The following is a 27,975-nucleotide window of genomic DNA, read 5'->3' as shown; positions in this document are numbered from 1 at the left end:
AAATTATCGATAACGATTTGATATATCAATTATCGATAAATTGTTTTGATTGATATTATCGATAATATAAAAGGTCTCCCATCCCTAAGTGTTAGTTAGAAGTTTATGAAAAAGAAGGAGAAGAAGATGTAAAAGAAACAGTACCGTGTTAAGAATATCAAATACAGCGTTTAAATTTACAAATAGACCGTTAGTTACATTTCAAATGGTGATTCCGAAAGAATGACGCGGTCTTTGTTCAACCATTGTTGTAATGGTTAGGAAAGTAGCGACGAAATAAATTGCTTTAAAAGCTCAACTTTAGATAGTGCAATGCAATTTCATAATTCCTCAAACGTTTTTAAGAATTACTTTTGCCAACATCTCATCCGGCCAGGACAACAGTGGCAAGGAAACAACTAAACACAAGTTGCTAGTCATACCCTATTGCATGTATAAGTCTAGCGAATCATTAGCAAAATGAAAGTAAACTTTCATTCCGCTTCATCACTAGCTATTCAGTCACATGCGGGACATGTGGTCAGGTATACCACAAAGCTGGTATAAACAAGAACGACTTCAGTTCAACTTTTCCATTTTATTATAGTCATCTCATTCATTACTCTTGAATACTCAAAGCCCTTCCTTCAGGAGTTGTACCTATCGAAGAATAAAAAGTATCCAAATTCTCGACGGGTCAGGACTCACGGACTTTCGACTAAATTGTTGTTGTGGTAAATGTTGCTGTAGTAAATGTTAATAAATTGCATATGCATAAAGTAGAGTACAGCTTTGGAAGCAAGTCATAGCGAAATGTAAGTTCCAACTGTAAGTTGAAGAATTTGGCTGAAAATAAAATAAAATAAAATTTAACTCAGTTTATGCTGATTTATCTTCGCTCAAAATGAGGAATTTTCGATTATTATTATTTGTTAAACACTGGCGGAATTTTGAAACCCGGCACATTTTCTGTTTCCTGGTTTACTGGTTTTTTGTGAATTTTGCATGGGTTCTTATAATGGAGAAATCAGAAACTCAACTAAAACCCAGAAACAGAAAATGTGTCGGTTTTCAAAATTCCGTTTGTGTAAATGGCATTGTCTGGAAATCACTGCAAAATATTCACAGATCAATTACCTCTTTCTAACCTAATGGCTGTAACAATGACACCAAAAAAACAAAACTCCCAATTAAAATATAATGTCCATGTCATAGCTGGAAATTAGTTTAATAATTCCGTCGCATGTGTATTCGAATAAAATATTTAATTAAAGCGAACTCATCATGCATTGAATGATACTCACAATGGACTGCATAAAATAACAAAATCCTTTCGAAACACATTATCGAAAATAAATTCCGCAAAGTTCGCACACACAATATACATCCATGTATACCATCAGGTGCATAACATATTATACATATATGCACGTTCATCATCAATATACCATTCAGAGTTTACAATTTTCCGACGAATGTGTATCACAGCAACAACGACAACGAAATTTTCAACTCTCGCTCTAAATTCGACAAAGCCAAATCAAATAAATGTTTAAATGAAATTTTAAACCGAATTAAAGTCCACTCCTCGAATCAGGTATAACACATGAAAATTCCCAACAAAAATATAAAAGACAAATTCGATTAAACCCCCATTAATACTGCACATTATAATGTTCAAATACTTTGAGTGCATCACATCACATCGCAAGGTTCTCTAACTCTACGTATTATATTGTTCTACGACTATATATGTAGTGTAAGCTTCTGTGCAGCAAAAGTAAACACGATAAACTGTTTTCAACCTCATTAATTATTAAATTTTCACTGCAAAGATTTGTAGTTATGCTCGTCTATGTGAAAGTTATTTTCATTTCATGAATAGGACAGTGTATACACATCGTTGTTTGTTATAAAAATTTTACTCTACAACACAAAAAAAAAAGTAGCTGAACGAGAGAACAACGTGAAAACTTTTCGGAAAATTAACGGCAACAAGGAGAACGGAACAAAAAGAATAAAAAATTCTCCTCAGCAAACAAAACTTAATTTCGTTTTTGGATTTTTTATTATAACAAAACAAAAGTTGACTCAATTAATGAAATAAATAAGTGGAAAAGAAGTTTCATTATTTTTTTAATTTTTCATTTTTCTTTCGTGTGCAAAGGGAACGAAAACTTTTGTTTCATTTTTCGGATTGCACATATTCCCAGTTGGGAAGTATAAAATAATTTTAGACCCGTTTCCGTTCGTATATACGTTCTATACACGTGCGATTCATTCGTTCCAGCTCGAGTCTATCCAATTGCTTAACCAAAAATACGCAACAGTCTGAAACTAACGACAATCGGATCGTAGGTATAACAAGCGATAATGTCGTCATTGATTCTCGTTTGTTGTTTTTTACGTATCACAGGCGAATCTATTACTTGACTTGATATAAGTACTTTCTACAGATTTAAATCGAATCTTTTACTTCATTTGTTTTATCATAAATTTTACTATATATGGCCGTATTAGCCAGAGTTCATAGCTTATTTTCGTCATCTTTGTCGATAACAGATGAACTAGCAGATCAGAAGGATCGTTTCGTATAATTCTGAATCTGAATCCTACCAAACATTTTCTGTCGCATATTTTAATTGAGTAGCGTGTCCGCTAAGGCAAAAGATTGTGCAATTTGAGGTAAAATTGATTTTATGATTTTGTTATGATTTGTATGGAATGCTTATTCCAAAATCATCAGGGGCAACTCCGGCAGCTCACTCGTTCCGCCTGGAGCGGCCGTTATGTCACTTTAGCCTCACTGAATTTTCATGCCCATTTCCAAGCAGATATCGATGTGGAATAAGCTGTAAAATATTCTTAAATGTTCAAAAAACTTTAGAATAATTTTTTTTGTTGACAAAAAAAATCCAAAATGGCTGAAAAAAATGGCGGAAGTTGGAGGTTCATTTTTATCTGCTTAAAACCTTGAAATCCCATCGAAATACTAAAAAATCCCGAAAACTTTCTTCGGGAAGTTTGTAGACAATTCAAAATCCTATACTTTACGCTTTTACGTTTTTAAATGACGTGTAATGGTAAAATAAGTAAATCCTGCACATTTTTTTTATTTTGGAAAAATGTTTAGGTATCCAGAATACGAAAAAACCGAAATATCTCGGCGAACTTTGAACCACCCTGTAGCGCATTCAATTTATTTTACTATCCAAAACCTTGCGGAAGACGCAATTTCTGTTCAAAAATGCGCAGTTTTGTATTGTTTTGAAGGAAGTGGATTAGTCTGTAAGGAAAAAGATAAAAAAGTGGTTGAGTGATCAATTCAGGGCGGCACAGTGCCCTTAAAAGAGAGTGACTTAGGTATAATTTTGATTTCATGAATCCTCAGAAAGAATGTACCAGTGTACCAGTACCAGACTGGGCAATAGGGCCGTAATAGCGGCCGTTACTCCAGGCGGAACGAGTGAGCTGCCGGAGTTGTCCCTGATGATTTTGGAATCAGCATTCCATACAGATCATAATAAAATCATAAAATCATTTTTACCTCAATTTGCACGATCCTAGTGTATTTCCCAGCCTTAGCGGACGCACTAGAGGGTCTCCCTAATTGCCCGATAATAATTTCGGTCTCAATTCGGGTGCCATTTATTTGAATAAAACGAAAAATTATATGAAAATAATAAAGTGCCGTTTTTTGTTCGGTTCCACTGTGCTATATTGCCGAGAATGGTATTTGTTTTGGCGTTTTTTTCGTACTTCTGCTTCTTCCACTTCTTTTTTTCCTTCTTATACTATACACCAGCAACTAGCAAAATATGATTATGAAATATCAAGTAAAAAGGATATAGGAAATTATAACCATCTCTCACACACACAATGTCTATCCATACATATTATACGACTGTTAAGACATTCATGTATGCACAGAGTCGAACACTGTGTACACATGTTGAGAATACATTTTTTCCTTCTTCATTCTTCTATTCTATTTAGCATTAAACAGGGTGTTCGATGTGTATGTATTGATTAACTACCCTAAAATTTCGATCGGACATTGTCGGTTCCAAGTTCCACCATATCATATCGGTCCGACTCGGTAAACTGGTTGATTGCATGAGTGTATATGAACAATCTCATACAGTGTACGTACACGGTTTTGCATGGGGAAAAAAGGACGAAATGTTGAGGGAAAAAAGGGAAATTTTCGTTGGCGTTGCATGGTGTGCGTGTCCCATCCGAACGTAAATGTTATGATATGCGCAGAGTGGGAATGTACGTGGTATATAGGGAGATGCTAGTCAAAATCGAGCTAGTCAACGTTGAAACGCCCGTGAATTAAGAATGTAACAGAACTGAACGTCGTTTTAACCATGAAAATCATAGAATAGTTCTCTGTTTATTGTTGAATCGTGTGTGGTTGAGAAACAATAATTTTTCGGTTGAACTCTTATTTTTTTCCCGACTATCCATTCATTTCATTTACCAGAAGAAACGAAGACGAAAAAAAAGAAAACTCTGAGTGAAACAAGACAAAAGTTGTGTGTGCGGTTAACGGTAGCGTGTTGTTTGTTTTTCGACGAGAGGAAAAAAAATTGTTTTTTTAATTAATCGGAATAATTGGATACACAATCCGGATATGTAATTGGATAAAAATAGAATGTAACTGGTTGTTCCGTTAACTTTTCCCGAGGATTATTTACCAAAAATGAATGTGCAGTGGTTTCTATGAGAGCCAGAGAGATTCGTGTTCGCGAGTTGTATGAAAAGAAAGAATATTTTCGTCCCAAATCAAACAAAATGTTAATCAAGAATCGTTCGTACAGTATGTGTGTGAAACAGAGAAGAAAATCAAATCTTGTGAATTGAGCAAAATATTACGTGATGGATTTCGATTAATGATCCAACGAAGAAACAACAACAACAACAAAAAAAAGTCGGAAAATTTCGCACACATTTTTTTCCCTTGCTTTGGAAAGAAGAGAAATTTACTGCCACCGAATATAAAGTAAAATTTCATCTTCCCTTTTCTCATCTGCCCATATTTTAACACAACCACCATCGTCATCATCTATACGGTCATACATATAGACGAGCGGAGCAGCAAAAAAATATATACGCAAACCACAGAAAGAAGCGAAAAAAAAGAAGTTTTTATCCAAACATGTTGTCGTATAGGAAATATTCGATCCACAGTATAACACTGGTGAACCTACTGGTGATGCTGTTGTGTCATCATCGAACGATTTGTGCCACCACAGCCACCACCAATAATAACAATGCCAACAATCGTCAACAAGAGGTGATTAGGAAACTCAGCACCAACAATATGGACCAAACATTGAAATACGATGCACCAGATGATTGTCGCTTTTTAATAAACGAAATTCATGATGTCTCACTGGCATGTAATTTACGAACCATTAACAGTGAATACGATACAACAAACTTTAGTGTTATACCAGCTGAGCATACCATAACGCTATCAATATGCTGCAATGATACGATAATGGCAAAAAGTTCGTTAGAACCGAAAAGTTTTGTACATTTGGTACGGCTGAAGGATTTGTCGTTAGAATTTTGTAAAATCGGAAAGTTGTCCCAGGATGCCATTTACGGTTTGAATGAATTGCGAAATTTAACGATCCGGACACACAATACCAATTGGCCGGCATTAAGTTTGGATATTGAGGCCGATACGTTCAGCAACAACAAGAATTTGGAACGTTTGGATCTGAGCTTGAACAATATCTGGTCGTTGTCGGAGAATTTATTCAACACCCTGACCAGTTTGACCTTCTTCAACATCAGCTCGAATCGGCTGCAAGACATCAACGATCTGGGATTCCGAGAGAAAATTAAAACCGACAACGGAACAGTCGTTACGGTGCTATCGTCGACATCGTTGGACTTGGAATTGTTGGATGTATCGCATAACCATTTCGTTTTATTGCCAGCGTATGGATTCGGAATATTAAAACGGTTGAAGCATCTAAAAATTCATGACAATGAAATAACGATGATAGACGATAATGCGCTGGGTGGCTTGAAGAACCTGCAAATAATCGATTTGAGTTCGAATAAAATTGTTGCGTTGCCATCGAAACTGTTCCGGGATCCGGCCCAATCGATCCAGGAAATTTATTTGCGTAACAATTCGATTAGCGTCCTGTCGCCGCATCTATTTTCGAATTTGGATCAATTGCAGGCACTCGATCTGGGTGTCAATAAAATCTCATCCGCTTGGATCGACAAGAACACATTCTCCGGACTGATCCGGTTGGTGTTGCTGAATCTGTCCAACAACAAAATCACCAAATTAGAACCGCAAATATTTTCGGATCTTTATCAATTGCAAATCTTGAATCTGCGACACAATGAACTGGAGACCATCGCAGCGGATACATTTTCCCCAATGAATAATTTGCATACATTACTGCTATCGTACAATCGTGTTAAATACTTGGATGCATACTCATTGAATGGACTGTTCGTATTGTCATTGTTATCGCTGGACAACAACCAACTAACCGGTGTCCATCCGGAAGCATTTCGCAATTGTAGTTCATTGCAAGATTTGAATTTAAACGGAAACGTACTGACCACGGTACCGTTGGCATTAAAGGATATGAGACTATTACGTACCGTTGATTTGGGTGAAAATCAAATAACAAACGTAACCGAACAAAGTTTTCGTGGCATGTCCAATTTGTACGGTTTGCGGCTCATTGGCAACCAATTGGAAAACATAACGAAGAATACATTCAAGGATTTGCCGAGTTTGCAAATACTAAATTTAGCCAGAAATCGAATTTATTATGTGGAACCGGGGACGTTCGAAACGGCTACGAATATTCAGGCGATTCGGTTGGACGGTAATTTAATTACGGAAATAAATGGACTTTTTGCACAAATGCCGAATCTGTTATGGCTCAACATATCCGATAATCGTCTCGAACATTTCGATTATTCAGCAATACCGCCCGTCCTACAATGGCTCGATTTACATAAAAACGAACTCGTCGAACTCTCCAATCAATACGGTCTGGATAATCAACTCAAGCTGCAAACGATTGACGCTAGTTTTAATCGATTGCGAAAAATCGGTCCGACGACCATACCGAACAGCATAGAGCTGTTGTTTCTCAACGATAATTTGATAAAATTAGTTGAGCCGCACACATTTATGCACAAAACGAATTTAACTCGAGTTGATTTGTATGCTAATCAAATAACCAGTTTGGATGTGAAGGCATTACGTTTATTACCTGTGCCGGAAAATCGCCCGTTGCCCGACTTTTACATTGGTGGTAATCCTTTTGTATGCGACTGTAATATTGATTGGCTGCAGAAAATTAATCAGGTGAGTGGAACGCTTTGTGTGTTTTAGTTTAGTTTTCGGGAAATTTTTGGGTGTTATGTGGAGGAATGTTAATCGGTGGGTGTGAGTCAAGGGATAATATATTCTTGGCATGGCATATCATTATGCATGAAGTGTACGGACTGACTTCTGTGTGTAACGTACATATATACATGTTCAGGCGGACCTCTTAATTATATATTATTGTGCATGGCGAAGAGGTTCATTTTTTTCTTGCGGTGCTTGTTTGATTATTCACTACTTCCTATTGCCATTATCGTTGCTTTAATTCGAAAGATTTTGGAATTTTACGAGGTTTTCTTTGGGTCGTTCCGAGAAAGGGGTGTTATTCACCGCTTTCTTTCAACAATTTGCAAAGTAGGTTAATTTCATTCGGTGAAGATATGGAAAGATAAAAAATGGCACAGACTTTAGTTCTCCGAGTAATAACTGGCTTCTCAGTCTATTATTACGCTATAACGAAATGTGGTGAATATTTCACTGTTTTAATTGATTTAAAGGAAGGCACTCGGAAAATTTGCATTGGGTGCTTGGAGTCGAAAAGAGTCAGAAAATATAAAAAACCAAACGGGCTATAGTATAGCTATGCTGTCGTTAACTTTACTGATGTGCTTTGTGCGATACACAAAGTCGTTGCAAATTCCCTGTAAAAGACTAATTAGCAAACTAAATTATAAATTCTTATGGCTGTGAAGTCCTTTCAGTGGAGATTGCCTGAAGTTTATTTACGAAAATTCGCCTGAAGAACAGATTCTAAATTTCGTTGAAATCAAGACTTTCATTCCATTATGAAACTTTGCCTCTGGAACCAATACTCTATTATACCAACCATCTTCTCCGAACTAAAATCAGAAAATCGAAACATTTTTTCCGAGAAGTCGCTGTTGATACACTTCTCGAAGTCATTCTTCAAACGAAACAAAATTCACGAAAATCGATTAAAATACGGGGAGACATTATACAGGTATCGTAGTACCCAGTATTCGCTATTATTCTATTTGTGTTCATTCTTCGGTTCCTTAAAGTTCAAAAACTTTGGTCCCATCCTTGACAAAAATGTAAACCTGCAAGAAAATGGAGACTGCGGGGATGTCTCATTAAATAATTGAGATTGTTTATTACAAAGGATTCGTAATTCCACTTCTAAGATAAAAACATAGCTAACGCCGACCCGTACGAAACACCTATTCGTATCAAAAGCCTTTAATGTGAAACTCTTCATTTCTCTTACTTCATTTTCTTCTCTGCTGAAAAACTATTCTTCCTTTTAAATCACTTACATTATCCACTCTTTGCCTTGTTATCATATACAAATAAATTGCCGGAGGCAATATAGACAGCCCCGTACGAAGTCAAATTTCATAAATTCCTATTTAAACAGCTATATACCGCTATATTTACCTATATTTCACTGTAAATAAACATTTCACAGAGGAATATGCTATTATATAGCTCTATATGCCTGTATATAGCTCAATATAGCTGTATATAGGTGTATATAGATGTCCATATATGGAATCCCTGAAACCCCTCACACTTAACACATTATTTCCATGTTAACAGAAACTCTCTAAGTACCATTTTTCCCAAGATATTTCTATTTTAATAAAATCCAATATGGCCGCCGGCAGCCATTTTGTTAGGAAACCGAAAATAGTACCGACGCTTTACATTTGTTAATACCTTTCAAACAAAAAAAAAAAATTCATGAAATTCGGTCAAAATTTACTCGAGATATTGACAAAATACTCCACGTTCACTGTACGGCCGAGTAGCCAGATAAGAGCTCACTCCAAGAGACCTAGCTCACGCTCCGGTGAACATAATTTCATAAACTTTTTTTTTCCTGATTGGTACGGTCAATACCTATCTAATAAAGCTAAAACAGACGAAATATGTTCAAATGTGGCCGACCTACAAGCAAAAACTGCTTGCCGCCCTGTGCCTGTTCCACACCAAGGGGTCTAACTCACGAGTCGGACATCCGATTTCCATAAACTTTTGCAGACAGACAGACGGTCAGACGGACAGACAGACGGACATTTTTTTTCGCGGATTTGGCATCTCTAGACAACCACAATAGGTTTCCCCTTACTCAGGGAGTCCAATTCGACGTGTTACAAACGTATGCGTAAACCTATAAGACCCCAGTACTTCGTACGGGTCTAAACATTTGGATCCCTTCTTCTTTCTATTGGCTGAAAAGTATCCATTTAATTTGATCAATTTGATCATTCGCATCAAAAAGTTTTTTATTTTTAAATGATCAAAGACACTATGTTCATTCAAAATTTAAGTTTAAAAAAAATCTACGCGTTCAAATTAGTTTTATAAAAATAAAATTAAAATTAATTCATTTTTGCACTGACTGCGAAATCGCACCTTGTCAGCACCTTGTCAGTTTGCTGTCTACTGAAATGTATGGAATTTATGAAATTTTTATTTTTTTTGGTTGGTACCATTTGCTATGCAGTAAGTGAATATTAGCGCGAATACTTTGAATATGTAGTTTCAATTTGATTTATAAAAAAATTAAAACAATATTTACCCATGCCGTAGAAGTACTTTTGTCTTATAAAATCATAATTTATCGAAATAAAATAAAAAGTCCTGAATGCGAATGATTAATTCAACAGATACGACCAGTACTTAGTACAAGTATTCTTCGTCAAATGATCCATCTTCTTAGAACACCTAACACAAATTGATGGTAAAAATCAAAATGTGCTAAAAAAACCCATAATTATTACAACGAATTGAGCACAATATCGAGACCGAAAAAAAGCAAACAACCACTTGACGACACCATTACTTCAACAACAGATATATATTTTTTGCTGCTGTTGTTCGGAAAATTAAAATAACTTTCCAATTATTCCGAAACAGCATTTCATATTACAAATTAAATGCTCCGGCAAAACAATTCATTTTTGTATTTTAAAATTATGGAACAAGCACGGACAGCAACAGCATACAGAGTCCGAAAAATACTTGAAATGATTGGTAAATTCGGTTAATTTTAATTGAAAAATGGTAAAGGTTTTGTAGGGGCTGTTAATTTCGTATTATTATGGGCTGGCATAATACACTGTATGAAAACGAGTAGCGCTCCATCCCGATACCTCGAATCGATTCATTAAATGTTTTTTAAAAATATAAATAAATTTCCAAAAAGTGAATTTATTACGCAATAACAATAATATTCAGAAACATTCATTCATTAAATTTAATGAAGATTCAACAAAAATTTCCCTCTCTCTCTGGGCTGTTACCAATATTCATTCAATTTATTAATGAATTGTACATCGTACCATATATAGAGGTACCTACACAGAAAATCATCATCATGTTTTTGTATAACATGGGAAACACTCCATATATCGAAACCCAATATATGTGTAAATTTGAGGATGTTCTTTTTATCTTTTATTTAATTTCAATTTATTAACAGTCTAGCACACAGCTTTGTTTACACGCGCGCTCTCATCGTCAAACATTTTTGCACTTGGTTATATGCTCTCGTTACACATTAATGCCATTTATGTTTGAGATGATATTATTTATTGAACTGAGCAATTGTATTGACTGTAGTCGGAGGTGAGTCGGGGAGCTTATAAATTGTAAAAACTCTTGTCGTTATTCAATTTACTTTTCTATTCGTTTTCTTTATTTTTCCCAAGTTTTTCTTTTTTTTTTTTACTTTCGTCGTTTCGTTATTTTCATGTCAGAAATCATAAAGATAAGTTCGTTTGAATGAATATATGCATTACACAAATTGAATTTTACATTTTTTGCAAAATAATCACGTTTTTCTGTTTAGCTGGAAAAGTGAGTGACGGTGTATATGGTACTGAGCGAATACGTAAATGTAACAGAGCAAAAGAAGAAGAAAAAACTCTAATCCGAAAATACAACATTTTACAACGTTACAGCAGCTTTATGATTTGAAAGGAAAAAAAAAACTCTGCACACCACCTCCACGGCTATGATTTTTTTCTTCTTCTCTTATCAATGGCATGCTGCTGCTTAATGACATTTTATCGAAGTATCAAAATTGGATTTCTTTTCTTTTTTCGTCAATTTCGCTTCATTTCATTTCGTTGCTCATTTCTCGATAACACTTTGATCCACTTAAACAGTGAGAGATTCTTATAATTTACATTAAATTAAAATTGAACGGGATATTGGTTTTCATTAGCCAAAATTATTGAGCTTATTTTGTCAGGTTTCAAGACAAAAAAAAAATAAAAGAAGAAGAAAAGAAGTCGTACAGCTTAGCGAATTAAAATTGGCAATGAGTTCGCATTGTACCCCGGAAGGGGATTTCTTTTTCTCTTTTCCATAGCAATGCGAGGGATTAATGGGTTAGTTATTACCTCGAAGAGAATATCAATGTGTGATTTAACATTTAATCAGCTTAAGATCAGGCCATTCATAGCAAGTCGCATACAGAAATGAAGCAAATAATACAATCCACTGCTGCAAGATACTAAGTTCTTACTTTCAACTTCGAGGGTTCATATAACTACAGATAATTCGAAAGTTCTATAGCTTCCGGAGCTTTGTAAGTGTGCTCATTTTGACAATCGTTGTCACGTTTCCGAAAGATTTTGAATTAATCTCTTACAAATGGTAAACGTATAACGATGTGATAATTAAATCTGTTACTTCATTCGTTCAAATTATTATTTTCGCAAAATCTAGTACTTCAGTTTTGAGAAATATTTTACTATTTAAAAGACAACTTGCCCACAGCACATTGCTTATTTTTTGACGTCGTTTTGTCGATAACAGATGATAAGGATAAGGAGATCATTTGGGATGGGACGAATTCCTGCACCTTAAGCATCCCCTCGGTGTCATTCCCTTCATATTTGTGAACGTACCAATAATCTATAATTGGAACTATGGAATGGAAGTTATAAGCAAAGGGGAGAAAAGCTAAATGTTGTCATTAATTACCTTCATTAGCTTAATACAGAGTAGTCTCGAACAGATTTTATTTACTTGACCAGAACAAGTGAAAAATCGTAGGTCAGTTCACTAACTACGATTTTACACTTGTTCTCATCAAAAGTAAATAAAATATTTTTACGTGTTACGGCATGTTTCATTTTCATTTACATTGCCTAATCACGTAAAGCATTGTACTTACGAGGTTCCAAGTTGTGTATTTGACAAGTGGGGAATACAGCCCTCCCCTTCGGGTCGGGCTTTAACACCCCACTTATCAAATACACAACTTGGAACCTCGGAAGTAATATACTATAAATTCAATATTTTTTTACCCACAGTTGTGTGTCTCCGATAAAGGCATTTTTGTTGACATCCTCATAGCCAATTTTCGACTCACCCTATCTCATGTTATGCATAGACACAGACACTTAACCTTTTTTCTTCTTTTCTTAACATGCCGAGACGTTTTACCTCAAAGCTTTCAGCATAACGGAAAATAAGTTGTTCTACTCTGCTCGCTGCTACAATAACACTCCTTTCTTCCACGAGCACACAACATAAAACGAATATAAAAAAAATCAAAATTCATGACAATGACTTCAAATCCGTTAAATTTACCGCTTTCCGCGAATCATTCATTTTCCATTCAATTCTATAAGTCCTTTAAATATCTCTTTTTTCTCTCTACATATATAACACAGACATTTTCTTTATGAACACAGCATGTACCTTACATAAAAATTACTATATTTTACCTATAACTTGATATTCGTTTCGATTGCCAATATAGCACTATGGAACATTCAGCATTTACGTATATACACCTCTTCAATCCAACATATAACTCTCTCTTTACCCTGTTTATATCCCGCTTCTTCTTGTTCATCTTATAGAAATTCCAATATGGCATTTATTGTATGTTGGCATGTTATATGGGATAACTTGCTCCTTTTATCTTTTGTTGAAGATGGGTATTGAAATATGATTTTCTTTTCATTTCTATCTGGTAAATTTATCTGTCTGTGCGCAATAATGATGATGGGAAAAAATAAAAATAATTTTCTTGCGTTTCATGTTTCTTGACTTTAAAACAAGATATCAGATCTCATGAAAACTAATTGCCTCGAGGTGGAATTCTTGAAGATGAACGAGGGGATTTAATGAAATAATTTTCGAGTACCTCGTTTCGCAAAGCGAACGAAAAAGGAAAAGATGTGTCACCCCGGATTGCAATAATGATAAATGTGTAATGAAATGTGCTGTGCAATTATATTAGGTTCGGCTCTCAACCTGAAGCTACAACTCCGAGCACGTTTACCGTTACCATGCTAACGAAATTAGCTTCTTTGATTAGTAAGGAAATTAAGATTTCATCGTAATGTGCCAGACAGTTAGTTCAGTAAGTTGTGTATCAGGTGTCGCTCATCAGAAGCTACGAAATGGTGGATACTGTCATTGACGTGATATGAATGCAGTTAGTAAACAACTTGATTCAGTAAAAAATTTTCCGTCGGTACAACACATGTACCACAATCGCATGAAAAAGTCTAAGATCATTTGTCACCATAAAATTGAGGCTTCAAACCTTGAATCATGTCATGGTCATCTGTTATCGACGTCGTCAAGAATAAACGATGAGCTTGGCTAATGTGATCTTAAATAACAAAATGTATGATAAAACAAATGAAGTAAAAGATTTTGAAATTTCATGAACCAAAAGAAGTAGTAGACTCGATAATTATATTGATCAAATGTTTGCCGTCTATGAAAGGTTAAACTGTTGGAAATGAAATTGCTGGATTGTTTGGAAAGACAATTCAATTCAAATAGCAGAATTTTCATTTTAAATGTTTTCATAAAACCAAACGACACAAACAAAGAATCGTTAAATTGAGTAGTTAAAATTTCATTGAGTAAAATTGTCATTATGATTGTATCTCGGGGAATTGTACATGTACCAAGCCAAACATAGTTTATATTCTTCCCTTGATGCTTACAGATTTTTATCTTAATTGTCACTTTCGTATCACTTTGACCCCTATCCCTTTCATTTAACTAAAATATCGAAATTCCAGATCAAATAACTTCATTTCAAAGTCCTTTTTCTCTCGCCGTCATCGCTGTAAACTTTGTAATCGAGTATGTGAAATCTCATAATTCGTTTTTAATAAACAGACATCAAAGTACAACATTTTCAGTTGTAACACAATTTTTTTTTTGTTCTCCTTTCCTTTTGACAGAGTAAATTATATTTGTACATACACTCCCATCCACGACCAGGCAAACGAACAAACTGGTGTGTATGCACAGACAAAGTTTTATGACGAACATTTTCACATTTACTTTATTTTTCAATGAATTTTTTTCCACTCTCCTTTCAAAGCAAAATGCAATGCATGCGGGTGTATAATGCTTGGAAGAGTGATGGTGGCTTATTAAGAGCAGCATGACTGGACGAATTTATAATTTCTGTAAAGAGTCTACTTAATTAGAAACATTTCTGGATTAGTATATAAATGGCGCAAGTGGCTGTGCTGCTGGTGAATGGTGTTTGTTGTTTGCTAACTACTTATTGTCGAACATTTTACCTCAAGTTCGAACTTGTTTTTACTACACAAGTTAAAAAGTTGTTCAACATCTGTTTTATCCATCAATTCTGAATCGAACATCGACAAAGTACATAAAAGTCAGGTTTATTTTCCATCAAAATCCGATTAGAAAATGTTTATTCACACAATAAATGACAGGCGTTTTTATTGCCTTGGCCATAAAAAAAACGGAACGAGAAAAACCCTTTTCCATCTTACCACGAACAAAGAAGTTCTTAAATAAACTCTGAAAATTTTCCAATCACCTACCATAAAGCATCGGTAGATTAACCGCAGAGGCGATAAAAAATATGGGAGGACCTTTTATTGGGAGGATTGTCTTTGGATAGTCAGAGCGACCCGATTGAACCATAAACAAATAAAAAAAAGTTACGTAGAACAAGAGGCTCAACAAGAATATTTTCAGCAGAACGACCAGAGAAGAAGTTTTTATTTTATTAACGGAACATCTACAAATCGCGACCCCCTTTTCCCCGTCTTCTTGTAAAACAAAATGTGTTTAAGAAGCGCTAAGTCCCTTTACATCTCCAAGGGGTGGGATTCGACTGCCTTCGTTTCCTCTTCTGAATATGCTAAATTGACATTTTAGAATCGACTCCGTGTCCGTATGTAAACCTTTCGATCGGCAGTAGAGTTCGTACCACAAATTTACATCAAAAACTTGAAGCCTTCGAGTGAACGTAAAAAAAATCTCAAACCAGACAAACCAACACCCCCAAACAGAACAACATCGGAACTAAAATTACCTTTCTCCATTTATTTTCCAGGTCACAAACAAACAATACCCCCGTATCGTCGACTTGGAGACCATTTATTGCAAACTGTTATACAACCGTGATCGGGCATTCATTTCGCTCATCGATGCTGAACCCGTACACTTTTTATGTGCCTACAAAACACATTGCTTTGCACTATGCCATTGTTGTGACTTTGATGCCTGTGACTGTGAAATGACGTGTCCCAACAATTGTACATGCTTCCACGACCAGTCCTGGTCGACCAATGTGGTTGAATGTTCAGCTGCCGGATATGGTGAAATGCCAACGAATATACCGATGGACACAACGGAATTGTACATTGATGGCAACAATTTGGGTGAACTGAGCGGACACAGTTTTATCGGCAGGAAAAATTTACGGATTTTATATGCAAACCACTCAAACATTCAGATCATCTACAACACAACGTTTTATGGACTGAAGAAATTGACTTATTTGCATTTGGAAAATAACAAAATTTTACGATTCCTTGGACATGAATTTGAATTTCTCGAAAATCTACGTGAAATCCACTTGCAAAATAATCGAATTTCATTCATCGACAATCGAACATTTATGGGGCTGAGAAAGTTGGAGGTGCTGCGACTGGATAACAATAAACTGGCCGTCTTCGAAGTGTGGCAATTGGCGTTGAATCCGTATTTGGTGGAAATCGGTCTGGCTGGCAATCCGTGGACATGCGAGTGTAATTACTTGAGCCGATTGCGTAATTACTTGCAATCGAATGCCGACAAAATCATCGACTCGAATCAAATCTCCTGTTCGTACAACAATCTAACAAGTATTCTGAAGGACAAAATTGGTGCTAAATGCACGCTCAAGGACGGCATATCGACTATAGTGCACACTCAAGATATTGAAAGTTTATTGCCACTGTTGCTGGTGGCCACTTGTATCTTTGTTGGATTTTTCAGTTTAATATTGGGACTGTTTTGCTATCGTCACGAATTGAAAAATTGGGCACACACCCAGTGTCTGGCCACAATATGCTACAAATCGAACAATTTCATCGACGAATTTGACAAAGACCGGCTGTACGACGCCTATATATCATACAGTTTGCAAGACGAACATTTTGTTAATCAAATATTGGCAAATACGCTGGAAAATGATGTTGGCTATCGGTTGTGTCTGCACTACAGAGACTTCAATATCAATGCATACGTAGCTGATACGATAATCGATGCGGTGGAAAGTTCAAAGCGTGTCGTGCTGGTATTGTCCCGCAATTTTTTGTACAACGAATGGTCTCGCTTTGAATTCAAAAGTGCCATCCATGAATTTCTGAAACGTCGTCGGAAATTAATTTTCATTTTGTATGGAGATTTACCGCAACGTGATATTGATGCCGACATGAGATTATATCTGCGAACGAACACGTGCATCGAATACAACGACAAGAAATTTTGGCAAAAATTACGTATTGCACTGCCGCACATAAGACGAAATCATACAATTGCCAAACGATCGGCGATAAATATCTACTCGACGAGTCAACAGTACAACACGGCCAGACGGATGAATTGCAATCGCAATTTCGATTGCAATAATTACGCGACGATAAACGATTGTGTGGGCCGGAATTGTGATAAATTCGGTGATTCGGTCAGTTGTAAATTTAGTGTGTCGCACGAACAGCGGCTGCACAATAACACCATACCGTTGCCGATGTCAAAGACATTGGACCGTCATCACGAGTATGCGGTGCCGATAAATTGCCTGAAAGGATCATTTCAGAACTTCAACATTAGCTGTGAGAAAATGAGTGAAACATTCGAATGCAAAGAAACGAAAAAGTATTGCCTGTCCAATTCGGATACCAGTGTCGTCCAGTGTACGGATGATTGTGAAAATCATTGTAGTGGCAGTGATAGTTTAGGTAGAATAAATTTAGGTAGCCAATGTGGTGGAGGTGTCGGAGGTGGTGTTGGTGGCCGAAGTGGTGGTGGCACTGCAACACTGCAGCCCAGCAGTAAAGTGTACAATTTCGATAATGGACAATGTAATTGCAGTAATTCAGAGTGTGGTGACGACGAATGCAACGCTAAGTGTGAACTGAATTACACCAATCCGAGTACCGATCGAATGCCACAAGCGATGTGGTCGTAACAATTACTCGATAACAGGTTAGTTAATACTTACTGAAAATCCATAAATTTTAATGAGAATATGAAATTATATACACAACATACACCTTGTAACCCGTCGTCCCGGGATAAAGAAAAAAGGGACTCGGCTATATTGTAGCTGTATATATGAATAGAGAGATAGAGATGTGAAAGTGGTTGTAGTATATCTGGTTTCTTGACAACGAATGACTAGACGAATGAAATATGCCTTTCAGCATCAGTCATATTACTGTATAGGTACGAAAGACTGACGTATCTGAGTATACATTATGTACTTAACTTACGGTGTATAATGATGATATTCCGTTACGATGAATCAGAGAGTTGGTAATTTAATTAAAATATCCATTCTGCAGCTGAAACAATCTCTCTTTCTCTGTATAGTGTATAAACTGATGTCGGTTGCTCCGTGTAGTACTTACCGTGTATACGATTGCAATCTGAGGTTGTTTGTTATCAATGGGTTGTGATTTTCGCCATTTTAAGAAGAAGAAGAATGACGTTTCAGGTCTATGACGCTCAGTAAATACACAATTTATGAAACTGTTCATGTTTCAGGCATGTAGTATACGTTAAATAAATTAGTTTATTGGGTCTATATCACAATTTCAATAGATCCATTGAAGTGAAAAATCAAAAAGAAAATGTTGACATCGGCGCTGGCGATCAGTTTCGACGGTCAAACCATGAAGTTTCATCACAACCCATTCATGTAGATAATAATCGTTCGCTTTAACGTAAATATAATTAAAATCGGGTGCCTTTGTGCAGTTTCAAAAAATTTTCAAGTAAATTAATTTTCAAAGCAAATATGTTCAGATGCTTTATGACTTGATGCTTTACCCATTAATTTAATGTTTTGCAAACTGGGAGAATCTGGTTGGAAAAGTTAACTTTGTAAAACTTTATCGGTGTCTCTCATATTTTCGGTTGAGGCAAAATCAACTTTCACAATTTGCATTTAGCATTTTATGTGTGTCTGCGACGGTGTTCTCGACGTAAAATTTGTTAGTCTTTTCGGGGAGGAAATTTTGTTGCAAAATAACTTTCCAGGGTTTCTGGAAAATGTAAAATCGATCACAAGTCGAATAGTAAAATCCGTACGGGAAGGTACAGCTAAATCCGAACGTAATTAAGAACCAAACATCGAATCCAGAAGCCTTACGAAAGCAAGGCGATGTGCAGGGAATGATAAATTGAGTTGGAATTTAGTTTGGTATGTGATGTATACCCCGTACAAGTCGGTCACTGGATTGTGAGGAAAACTTTTGTTTCCTATTAAAGGTATCTCAAATACGAAAACCAACACTGTCCGTCCACCCACGTTCGAAATTGTCATTTTAGTTTCAAGATTAGGGATAATCTAGGAACATATTAAACTGGAAGACAGGGTCGTAGCTACTACGGAGCGCAGGTGAGGTGAACTCACCCTGGAAACAATGAAGCTCAACCTGGAGTAATTGATTTTTATTTTTAGTTGGACAACTCAATTGAATACCTAACTGATGACTTTTCTGGGCTGAGCTCACTAAATTTCAATCTAGATTCCCTACTGCTTGGAGAACCGGTAACCGGAATTTCCAATAATAGTCAGAGAAATCAGAGTTCTAATATTGCTCACAGCTCATAATTACCTAATTACTTCGTCATGATATTCCTCTGATTTGTCATTTGATATGTTTAACGAGTCTAGGGAAGACAATTACGTTACCTGTATCATCATATCAGTAAATAATAGAAATTATCCTAATTAAGGATATGTCGCTCATCAATTAGACTAATTCTCTGAAAACCATTCCCCAAATGAATTGGATTTTTAGCCCCGTACGAAGTACTGGGGGCTTATAAGATTAATATGCCGTTTGTAACACGTCGAATTGGAAGCAGACAGTAAGGTCAAAGCATTTGGTTATGTTCATAGATGACGAATCCGCAATAAAAAAAATGTCCGTCCGTCCGTCCGTCCATCCGTCCGTCCGTCCGTCCGTCCGTCCGTCCGTGACCCCTCTAGCTTGAGTAAATCACAACCTTTTTTCAAAATTCTTTTTTTCCCCGATTGGTATCGACAAAAGTAAGGTCAAGTTCGAAAATGGGCATGGTAGGGTCGGCCCCTCCAGAGCTAGGGCCCTATAGGTGTTTTTCAGTCTTTCGACGATATCTACCGAAATACGCACGCAATAGCTCCTTGTGATATATCAAATGAAAGGTATTGACGAGTAGAACAAAGTTGCTAAACATTGTTTTTGGGTAAGATGCAACGTGGGCTTGTTGGGAGGGCTCAAAGGTCGTTACTCGGCCCTAAGTGTTTTTTGCACATAAATCGAGTAAATCTCATCCGATTTTGCTAGTTTTTGTTTCATTTGAGAGATAATTGAATACCCAACGGAAAGTTGGCAAAAAATTTTGGGTTTCTAAAATAATGTCGTAAATTGTTGGTTTTATTTGAAAGGTACTTCGTACGGGCTTTCGTAATTGCGCTATGCGCAATTTTAAAAATGAACACTTTCAGTAAATTTGACAATGCCCAACTTGACTTGCATTTTGGTAACAGACGCATTAGAGGGTTGTAGACGTATTAGGGTTCCGAGCTTATTAGGGCTACGGACGTATTATGGTTGCGGATGAAATAGGATTACGGGTTGTACGGGGCTAAGTCGCAGCAAACGCTCCGACTGTTCTGATGCCTTGTTTCTAATTAATTTACCAACCGTTCGGGATAAATTCAAATGCACAGTAACGTCATTTTATCGTGCAGTTTAATGTGCATTCAATGGAAAGGAAATATTTTTTTTTAATTATCAGCCCTTTCCAACGTGTTCCATTCGATCTCGTTCCCGATAAAATTTCTATTTCGACAATAAAAGAAACCGAAAATACTACAACCCATTTCGATGACAAAACGACTAAAAATGCTAAACCTACACAGAAACTATTTATCGATGAAGAGCTTGATGTAAATAGAGAAAATAAAAATATAAAAAACAGAAATTAACTTATTGAATCTTGACGTCAAATTGAATTAAAAAAAAAATTCCACTTTGTTTCGTTGATATAATTCAAAAGTTTCGCTAAACTGATTTATTGCGTTAATTAATTTTTCACAAAAATAAAGGAAAAAAAATTGAGAAGACGAAAAAATATTTAAAGAAAAGAATAAGAAAGTAAAAAAAACCATCCACCCAACCAGCTGATCAATAAATATTGGATTTTATTTTCAATTTCGTACAATATGCTAAAGAAATTTTGTATTTAAAATCAAAAGCATGAGTTCAGGTACAGCTAAAAACGAAAAAGGCGAAATATTCGCAAAGTAAAAAAAAAAACGAAACGAAAATGAGCGGTGGAAGTTTATTGTTAATGCATAAATAAATCCCATAAAAGGTATAAGAAAAGGTTCAAGGACTACAATAACCAAAAGCAAAAGAAAGAAGAAAAAAACACGTAAAATCCATGCGAAATTCCATAACAAAAAAAAAGAAGAGAACACGACGAAATACAGAAAAAAAGCGAAGTATAAAATCGGGGACCAAATTTACTGTTTGGTTTTATATATTGAAATGGAAGGGTGAACTTTGAACTTTTTTTTATGTTGCCTTAAACTTTAATCCGATACACTTATCAGTCAAACCAATTCAAGAAGAAATTGTTCAAAAACTATAAAGAAAAGTTTCTATAATCTAATATATTAAGATATAGTTATGGGCTTTGTGGATAGCTTAAAAATGTATTATACAAGAGCCGGTGATAGAAAAAACGATGGATTGAAAAGTTTTCGAAAGTAAAAATAAAAATAAAAAAAATTCACAGAAAACCGAAAATAATCCATTTAACGAAGCCAGAAACTAAAAAAAGAATTGAAAAATGAATTTCCACAACATTGCTAATTTTCCGTTTCAATTTTCAATTATTTTTGAGATAATAATATTGACATATTTATCTGACATGATTTTTAATTAATTTTATGTGATTTACGGTCACAATCCAAATATAATTATTTAATTTAAACATTTTTTTTCCTACACAAAAAAACCCCATGTACAAAAATAGCAACACTGCCAAAAAATATTATAAAAAAAAATTATCGACGTAAAAAAAAACCGAACATGAAAATCGTGTCATCCAATTCACTGATCAAATAATAAATTCAACTTCATCTACAATAAATAAACAGATTACAAATTGCTATATCGTAATAAAAAAATAAGCACAAAATATAAACACATTGATTAAATACTTGCAAATTTGAATTATATATTGTTCTACATGCTTATATTTAAAAAAAAAATTTAACAACAGAGAAAAAACGAGAATAAAATAAATATTTAAATTATTAAAAAATATTGTTGCCTGTTTGCTGCACACACACACCGTCGACTCAAATCTCTTTCGGTACATCCGAAAGTGAAAAATGATTACTTTTTGTGTTAAAAAAATATTTAATGTCCATCGATACATCCAATGATTTTGAAGCGGAAAAAATGAATTGAAATTTTTTTAAATTATTTTTATTCGGCGCACATGAGTGCTTTTCAGAGGGTATACAAGTGCATATTGAATGAGATTGGTCGACGCCAATAGCGGACACTTTCGCACAAACACTTTCTTCCGTGCGTTTTGTTATGCGCTAACTCAAGTATCTAAATGGGAAGAAAGTACAATGCTTGGAACGAAATCTGTCCTTAGTCCTTCGAATGCGTTGTTACTTCTAACAGCTGGGCTAACATTTTTTTACTTAGACATCTATTACTTCTTTTAATCCAACAATTGTCAAATACGAAATCTAGTACTTCATTTTTTTTAACATGAATTTTTCTGTATTTACGAAAGTCAGAGCTCGTCGTTTATGTTTGTTGTCGATAACAGATATCAAATCATAGCCATCCGCTTGAAAAATGGTTCGATACATTCTTTCCGATAAAATTTCAGTGAAATTTTTTCACGTATCGGTTCTGATCCCTGATTGATGTCCTACGCAACATTAAAAACGTAAATCTACAATCAATGTTCTATGAACCATGAAGTCCTTTTGTATCCGGAATGAATAGCCCAGGTATACATGCGAAGTAAACAAGTCGTTCGGTATGTTATTCCAAATCAAAAAGTTTCAGCATACAATCAATTCGTTTTTTTTTCTTTTTGGAAATTCATTTTTTTTTTGTGAGTATATGTTCCTCTTCGCTTCAACTCTGAAAGCAAATATTTAATTCATTGATGTTTCAATGCAGTAGAATTTCGTGTAAAATATATTATATTTGTCAACGAGCGACATAAATATATATATTTTTACCACTAACCATCTTTATGGAAAAATAAATTGACAGGGAATTATTTTCAGTGACAAATTTAATTAAATTTCGAATCTGTTGACCTATTTATTGTCTGCTGATTATTCAACTCATCGAATATTTTATTTATTAATTTGAGAATTGTACAGCGAAGGAATTATATCGTTTCTAGTTTCGTAGACGATGTCGATCCAATTCATTCAGACATACGTATTGTAACGTCGAAATTACATGTGAAATGAATAGAATTAGAATATATATGTGATTGAAAACGTTGGAAGTTTTAATTATATGACGACAGAAATTTGGAATTATTCCATTGAAGTAATGCGATTTCAAATCAATTCATTCCGCTCAAGAGAAACCATAGTTTTACAATAACTTGGTACGACGAGTTTCCACATATAAACGTAGCTAAATCATTAGAATAACGTGCTAAATGATCGTCAAATTATCATCAGAAATTGTACTTTGGTGTTGATTTTCATGTGGAATGAATTGGATTTTAAAATTTAGATTCCACATTTTCACAATTGTACCTTTATTGGATTGCACAGCATTTGTGTTCAAGCTACATAATTTCATTGGACAGTGGGTAGTTATTAATGATTATTATTATTTCTCAATATAATAAGAGGAGTTCTGTAAAATAGCCAGAGATTTTTAGACTGAGAAGAAAACATGAGAAAATATTGTAAAGAAGAAAGGAAATTTTTCTATTAATTTGTTATGTAAGATTTAAGTGAAAAATATTGTTCCATCATACATTTTGTTGGCTTCAGAACATTCATTATAAAAATGAGAATTTTGTAAATAACAAAAAAAAAGTGAAAGAAAACCTAAAAGAAACTAAAATTAGATTTTAAATAAATTTAAAACAAAACGTAACATAAGAGACAACAAACAAAATGAAAAACCAAAATTATGGAAATATTGTTGATGAAGCTTCTCCTAATTATCATGGTATATTTATTATATAAACTAATTAAACTGTGTAACTGATGGGATTGGATATATGAATTGTATTTAACAGGAAAATAATATTTAAAAAAAAATAAAAATAAAAAATTGTTTGTTTATATCAGATGCATTCCGTTGAAGAGAATTCTGGCGAATCCATCTGTATTTGCTTTAAAATATTCCAATTTGAATTTATTTGTAAATATTTGTAATATTTATTTTGTAAATAATGAGAACGTTCCAAATTAAATTTATTTATTTATACCAACAACAGTTACTTTGTGGTTTTAACCATTTTGAACGGTATGTATCGAGCCGAAGAGTCAACATTTTTAGTCATGTCGTTATTGTATAAATTGAGGTAGGTATCAACATCGTGTGTAAAGAGAAATGCATCGAGATTATACACAGCGACATGTACAGCACGTTAGAATTCACTACTCATACACAGAAACAGGTTGTTTTTGTCAACAAATATTAGACCTTATACGATGTCTGGGCTTACAGTCGAAAGAAGATTAAATTTGTTCGATTTCCAAGTACCATCAGCCAAGTTAACCGACAAATATTACTGCCCTGACGCTCATCGTAGTGCGAATGGGAAAATTGTTTTAAAGAGTGACTTATTTTTGGCTAGGACATGTTTTCAAGCAGCTTTCCAGCGTAATGCCATGATGGCACATTTTTGGCCAAATGATTGAAATGTGTCATCAAGGCTTTTCACTCTGAATTGTCGATTTAACCTGTCATCTGTTATCGACAACGACAGTAATAATAAACGACAAGCTCAATAGGTCTTATATAGCAAAAGCCAAAACAAATGAAGTAAAAGATTTCTGAAATCAATCTAGGAAAATCTTCGATCAAATGAAGTAATAGATCAGATAGTAAACCTTTACTATGCTTGCCGTCTGTGACAGGTTAAAGAATGTCTTGAATTCTCGATTCTAAAATGTTTCATGGAAGATTTCCTCATGTTCAGTTCAGTTGTACTATTCTACAAAGCCTTTAATGTTAGACATCAAGTAATACATTTTTCAAGTAAAGTTGAATTGGCCGATCGAGCAATTATTGCGAGCGTTAGGGTACATTTTCACCGCCTTACCCTTACATACGAACTCCAGTTTTTTTCATTTTTGCTAATCTACACTCACTACACCAGAAGCTTGTGCCAAACTTCACAAGCTCATCAACAAACACCCTCTACTTTTATAATAGAAAATCAAAACGCATTCTAATCAACGAGTTTACTACAGTCATACGTGTTACGTGCGCATATAGATGACCTCAACGTAAGTATGTATCCACTGTGTGTAGTTTGTTTTTGAGTTGTTTTCAATGCAAAGGTATTGTCTTTGTTGGCCGCTGGAGATGTTCGGCTTTAGCTGTTTCGGCAAAAGCTTCTGCTTTAGTGCGTGTACCTGTTAATTTCATTCCTAATTTATGTAATGCTGTTCTGAAAAGCACTATGCGATGAACAAAAGAGGGTAACAGAGTTAATTCGTGAAGGTAAGTGTTTTCGGAGTCGATACAGCTATTATCGACAGCTACCAGCAAATACTAGCGTTAACGTCGAGATAATGTGTTCTCTTACAGCTAAATAAATGTCCGAACAAATGAAGTAAAAGATTTTGTACCAAACATTATCAGTACTTTTAACTGAAGGAGACGTTTGCCGTCTCGAAAAGTTTCTGAAAAGTATTCTCTAAGTAAATATTCTTCAAAGAATTATAAAATATTGAGCACAAACCAAGTGCTACTTAAAAGAGGATCAAAATGTACGGCTAATATCCGAAAATTGATGAAATTATTTTTCGCACAAATCCAAATAGATACCAAAGTACAATTTATTCATTTGTCCTCCCATTTGTCTGTTGTTGCCGCAAAAGCCATTAATTCCACTAGAAATTGTTAAGAAATGATAATTACTTTTCCAATGTTGAGATTATGTCCGTACATCGCGAATAAAACGTTTTCGAAGAATTTCACTTTCGATATAAAAAAGAAAGAAACGGAAGGGAAGAAAGGGAAAAGGAAAATATATAAAACAGCAGCATTAAATTTGCTCGCTATATAGGATTGTGCACTCCAACAGCTAATATAAATTGGATTAACATCAAGACAATAAAAAATCCAAGGATTTTGTCTGCTGTAATATGCGTCCAAAATAAATTAAAAATTCTTCAATTAGAGTGCAAAGGAAAAAGGACGACAATTTCACTGCTGTGTTTATAATATATGACTCGAAATGAAACATAGAGGAGCTTTGCGTTGTTTTCATATACTTATATAGCCATCGTGGGCAGACCAGTGCGACAGTAATTAATTCAATTTGTTTGTCATCTTCCTACACATTTTGTTTTGTTACAAACTACATACCATGCGAATTAGTAGCTAGGTTGTTTAACAAGTTAATCTTATCGAGGTAAATTTATTGTTTAATATCCGCTTGTTGTGTAAATAGTTACTGGAATCTATGTCCTAAGATTGGGGAATTAATTGCCCAAGGTTCCCAAAAATTTCCAAAGCTTCCGAAAATTCCACAAACTTTCTAAAAAATCTCTAAAGTTATCAGAAATTTCTCCAAAGCTTACAAAATTTCCCCAGAGTTCTATTTTTTTCAAAGGGCATAGCAGGGTTAGCATGTAAAAAGTGCCCCCAAACGAACTAAAGCTTGTGATACATCATTCGAAAGGTCTTGGCCTAGAACTACTTTTAGTGTAGTATCAAACTCCATAATGGAGTTATAGTGGAGTTATTGACGAAAATGTGAATTTTGTTTTTCATTTATTTCTATCTAGTGTGTTGACGTAAAAATCTGTAAAAATTCTCAAAAAATGTCTGTATGAAGGGTAACATCTGAGATTTTTATCAGATTTTTTGGACCCCTATTTAAGGGTGAAAAAATTCAGATAAAAATTCGGCCATTTTTTTTCGTACGTTGGAGGTACAGAACTAACTCGGTATTTTGACCATTGATTGGTCTTATGGACATGTATTTAACATAATTTTTTCAGATTTTTCAAAATGGTGGAACAAACCCTAATTGATCATTGAATTTTTCTCTGAATTTTTTCACCCTTAAATAGGGGTCCAAAAAATCTGATAAAAATCTCAGATGTTACCCTTCCTACAGACATTTTTTGAGAATTTTTACAGATTTTTACGTCAACACACTAGATAGAAATAAATGAAAAACAAAATTCACATTTTCGTCAATAACTCCACTATAACTCCATTATGGAGTTTGATACTACACTAAAAGTAGTTCTAGGCCAAGACCTTTCGAATGATGTATCACAAGCTTCAGTTTCTTTGTGGGCACTTTTTACATATTAACCCTGCTATGCCCTTTCCCCAACTGCTTCCTAAATCTTAGGGTCTGCTGGACTGTCCTCCTGGTATGTGTCACCCGTTGTCCTTAACTTGCATTACAACTCAATCATACTGTTGAAAAATTATCAATCCTTATTCACGTAAAAACTGACTGTAGCTAGTTAGGTCTTGGGACTTGTTATATAAAAGAGTTGAGGTGGTTTGTCGGTTGCTAGGAATCTCGCGCCGCGTCATTCACAATAATTCACATTTTGACACATTTTGTATAAGGAAGATGTCACTTTGTGAGTTATTGTGAATGACGCGGCGCGAGATTCCCTAACACCGGTTTGTCATCTGGGATCTGAATCTGCGACCATACGAGAGATTTTTGAGAAGTACTCGAAGTAAAGACTATGAAACCACGGACTGTGCACAGTCACATGTGACAAGTGTGTACCTCTAGCTCATTGTGTGCTGGTTTCTCTTTCTCGGAGTATCTGAGGAAATGTCTGAATTGGAGACATAATCGAACAAGATCTACCCGCCCATTCCCATTTTTCGACACATTACGTCAAGACC

General features: G+C 35.0%; 1 protein-coding gene across 1 annotated transcript; it reads left to right on the top strand.

Annotated features, from left to right (window-relative positions):
• Window positions 1-4,312: 4,312 nt before the first annotated feature.
• Window positions 4,313-17,849, top strand: LOC119066558 (toll-like receptor 6). The gene is made up of 2 exons (XM_037169105.1): window positions 4,313-7,342; window positions 15,693-17,849. Exons 1-2 carry the CDS (start codon window positions 5,144-5,146, stop codon window positions 17,811-17,813), a joined length of 4,320 nt encoding a protein of 1,439 aa, XP_037025000.1. The 5' UTR covers window positions 4,313-5,143; the 3' UTR covers window positions 17,814-17,849.
• The last annotated feature ends 10,126 nt before the right edge of the window (window positions 17,850-27,975 follow it).

Source organism: Bradysia coprophila, chromosome IV (genome assembly GCF_014529535.1).
Source record: "Bradysia coprophila strain Holo2 chromosome IV, BU_Bcop_v1, whole genome shotgun sequence".
Lineage (NCBI taxonomy): Eukaryota > Metazoa > Arthropoda > Insecta > Diptera > Sciaridae > Bradysia > Bradysia coprophila.
This window is presented reverse-complemented; position numbering and strand designations above follow the sequence as displayed.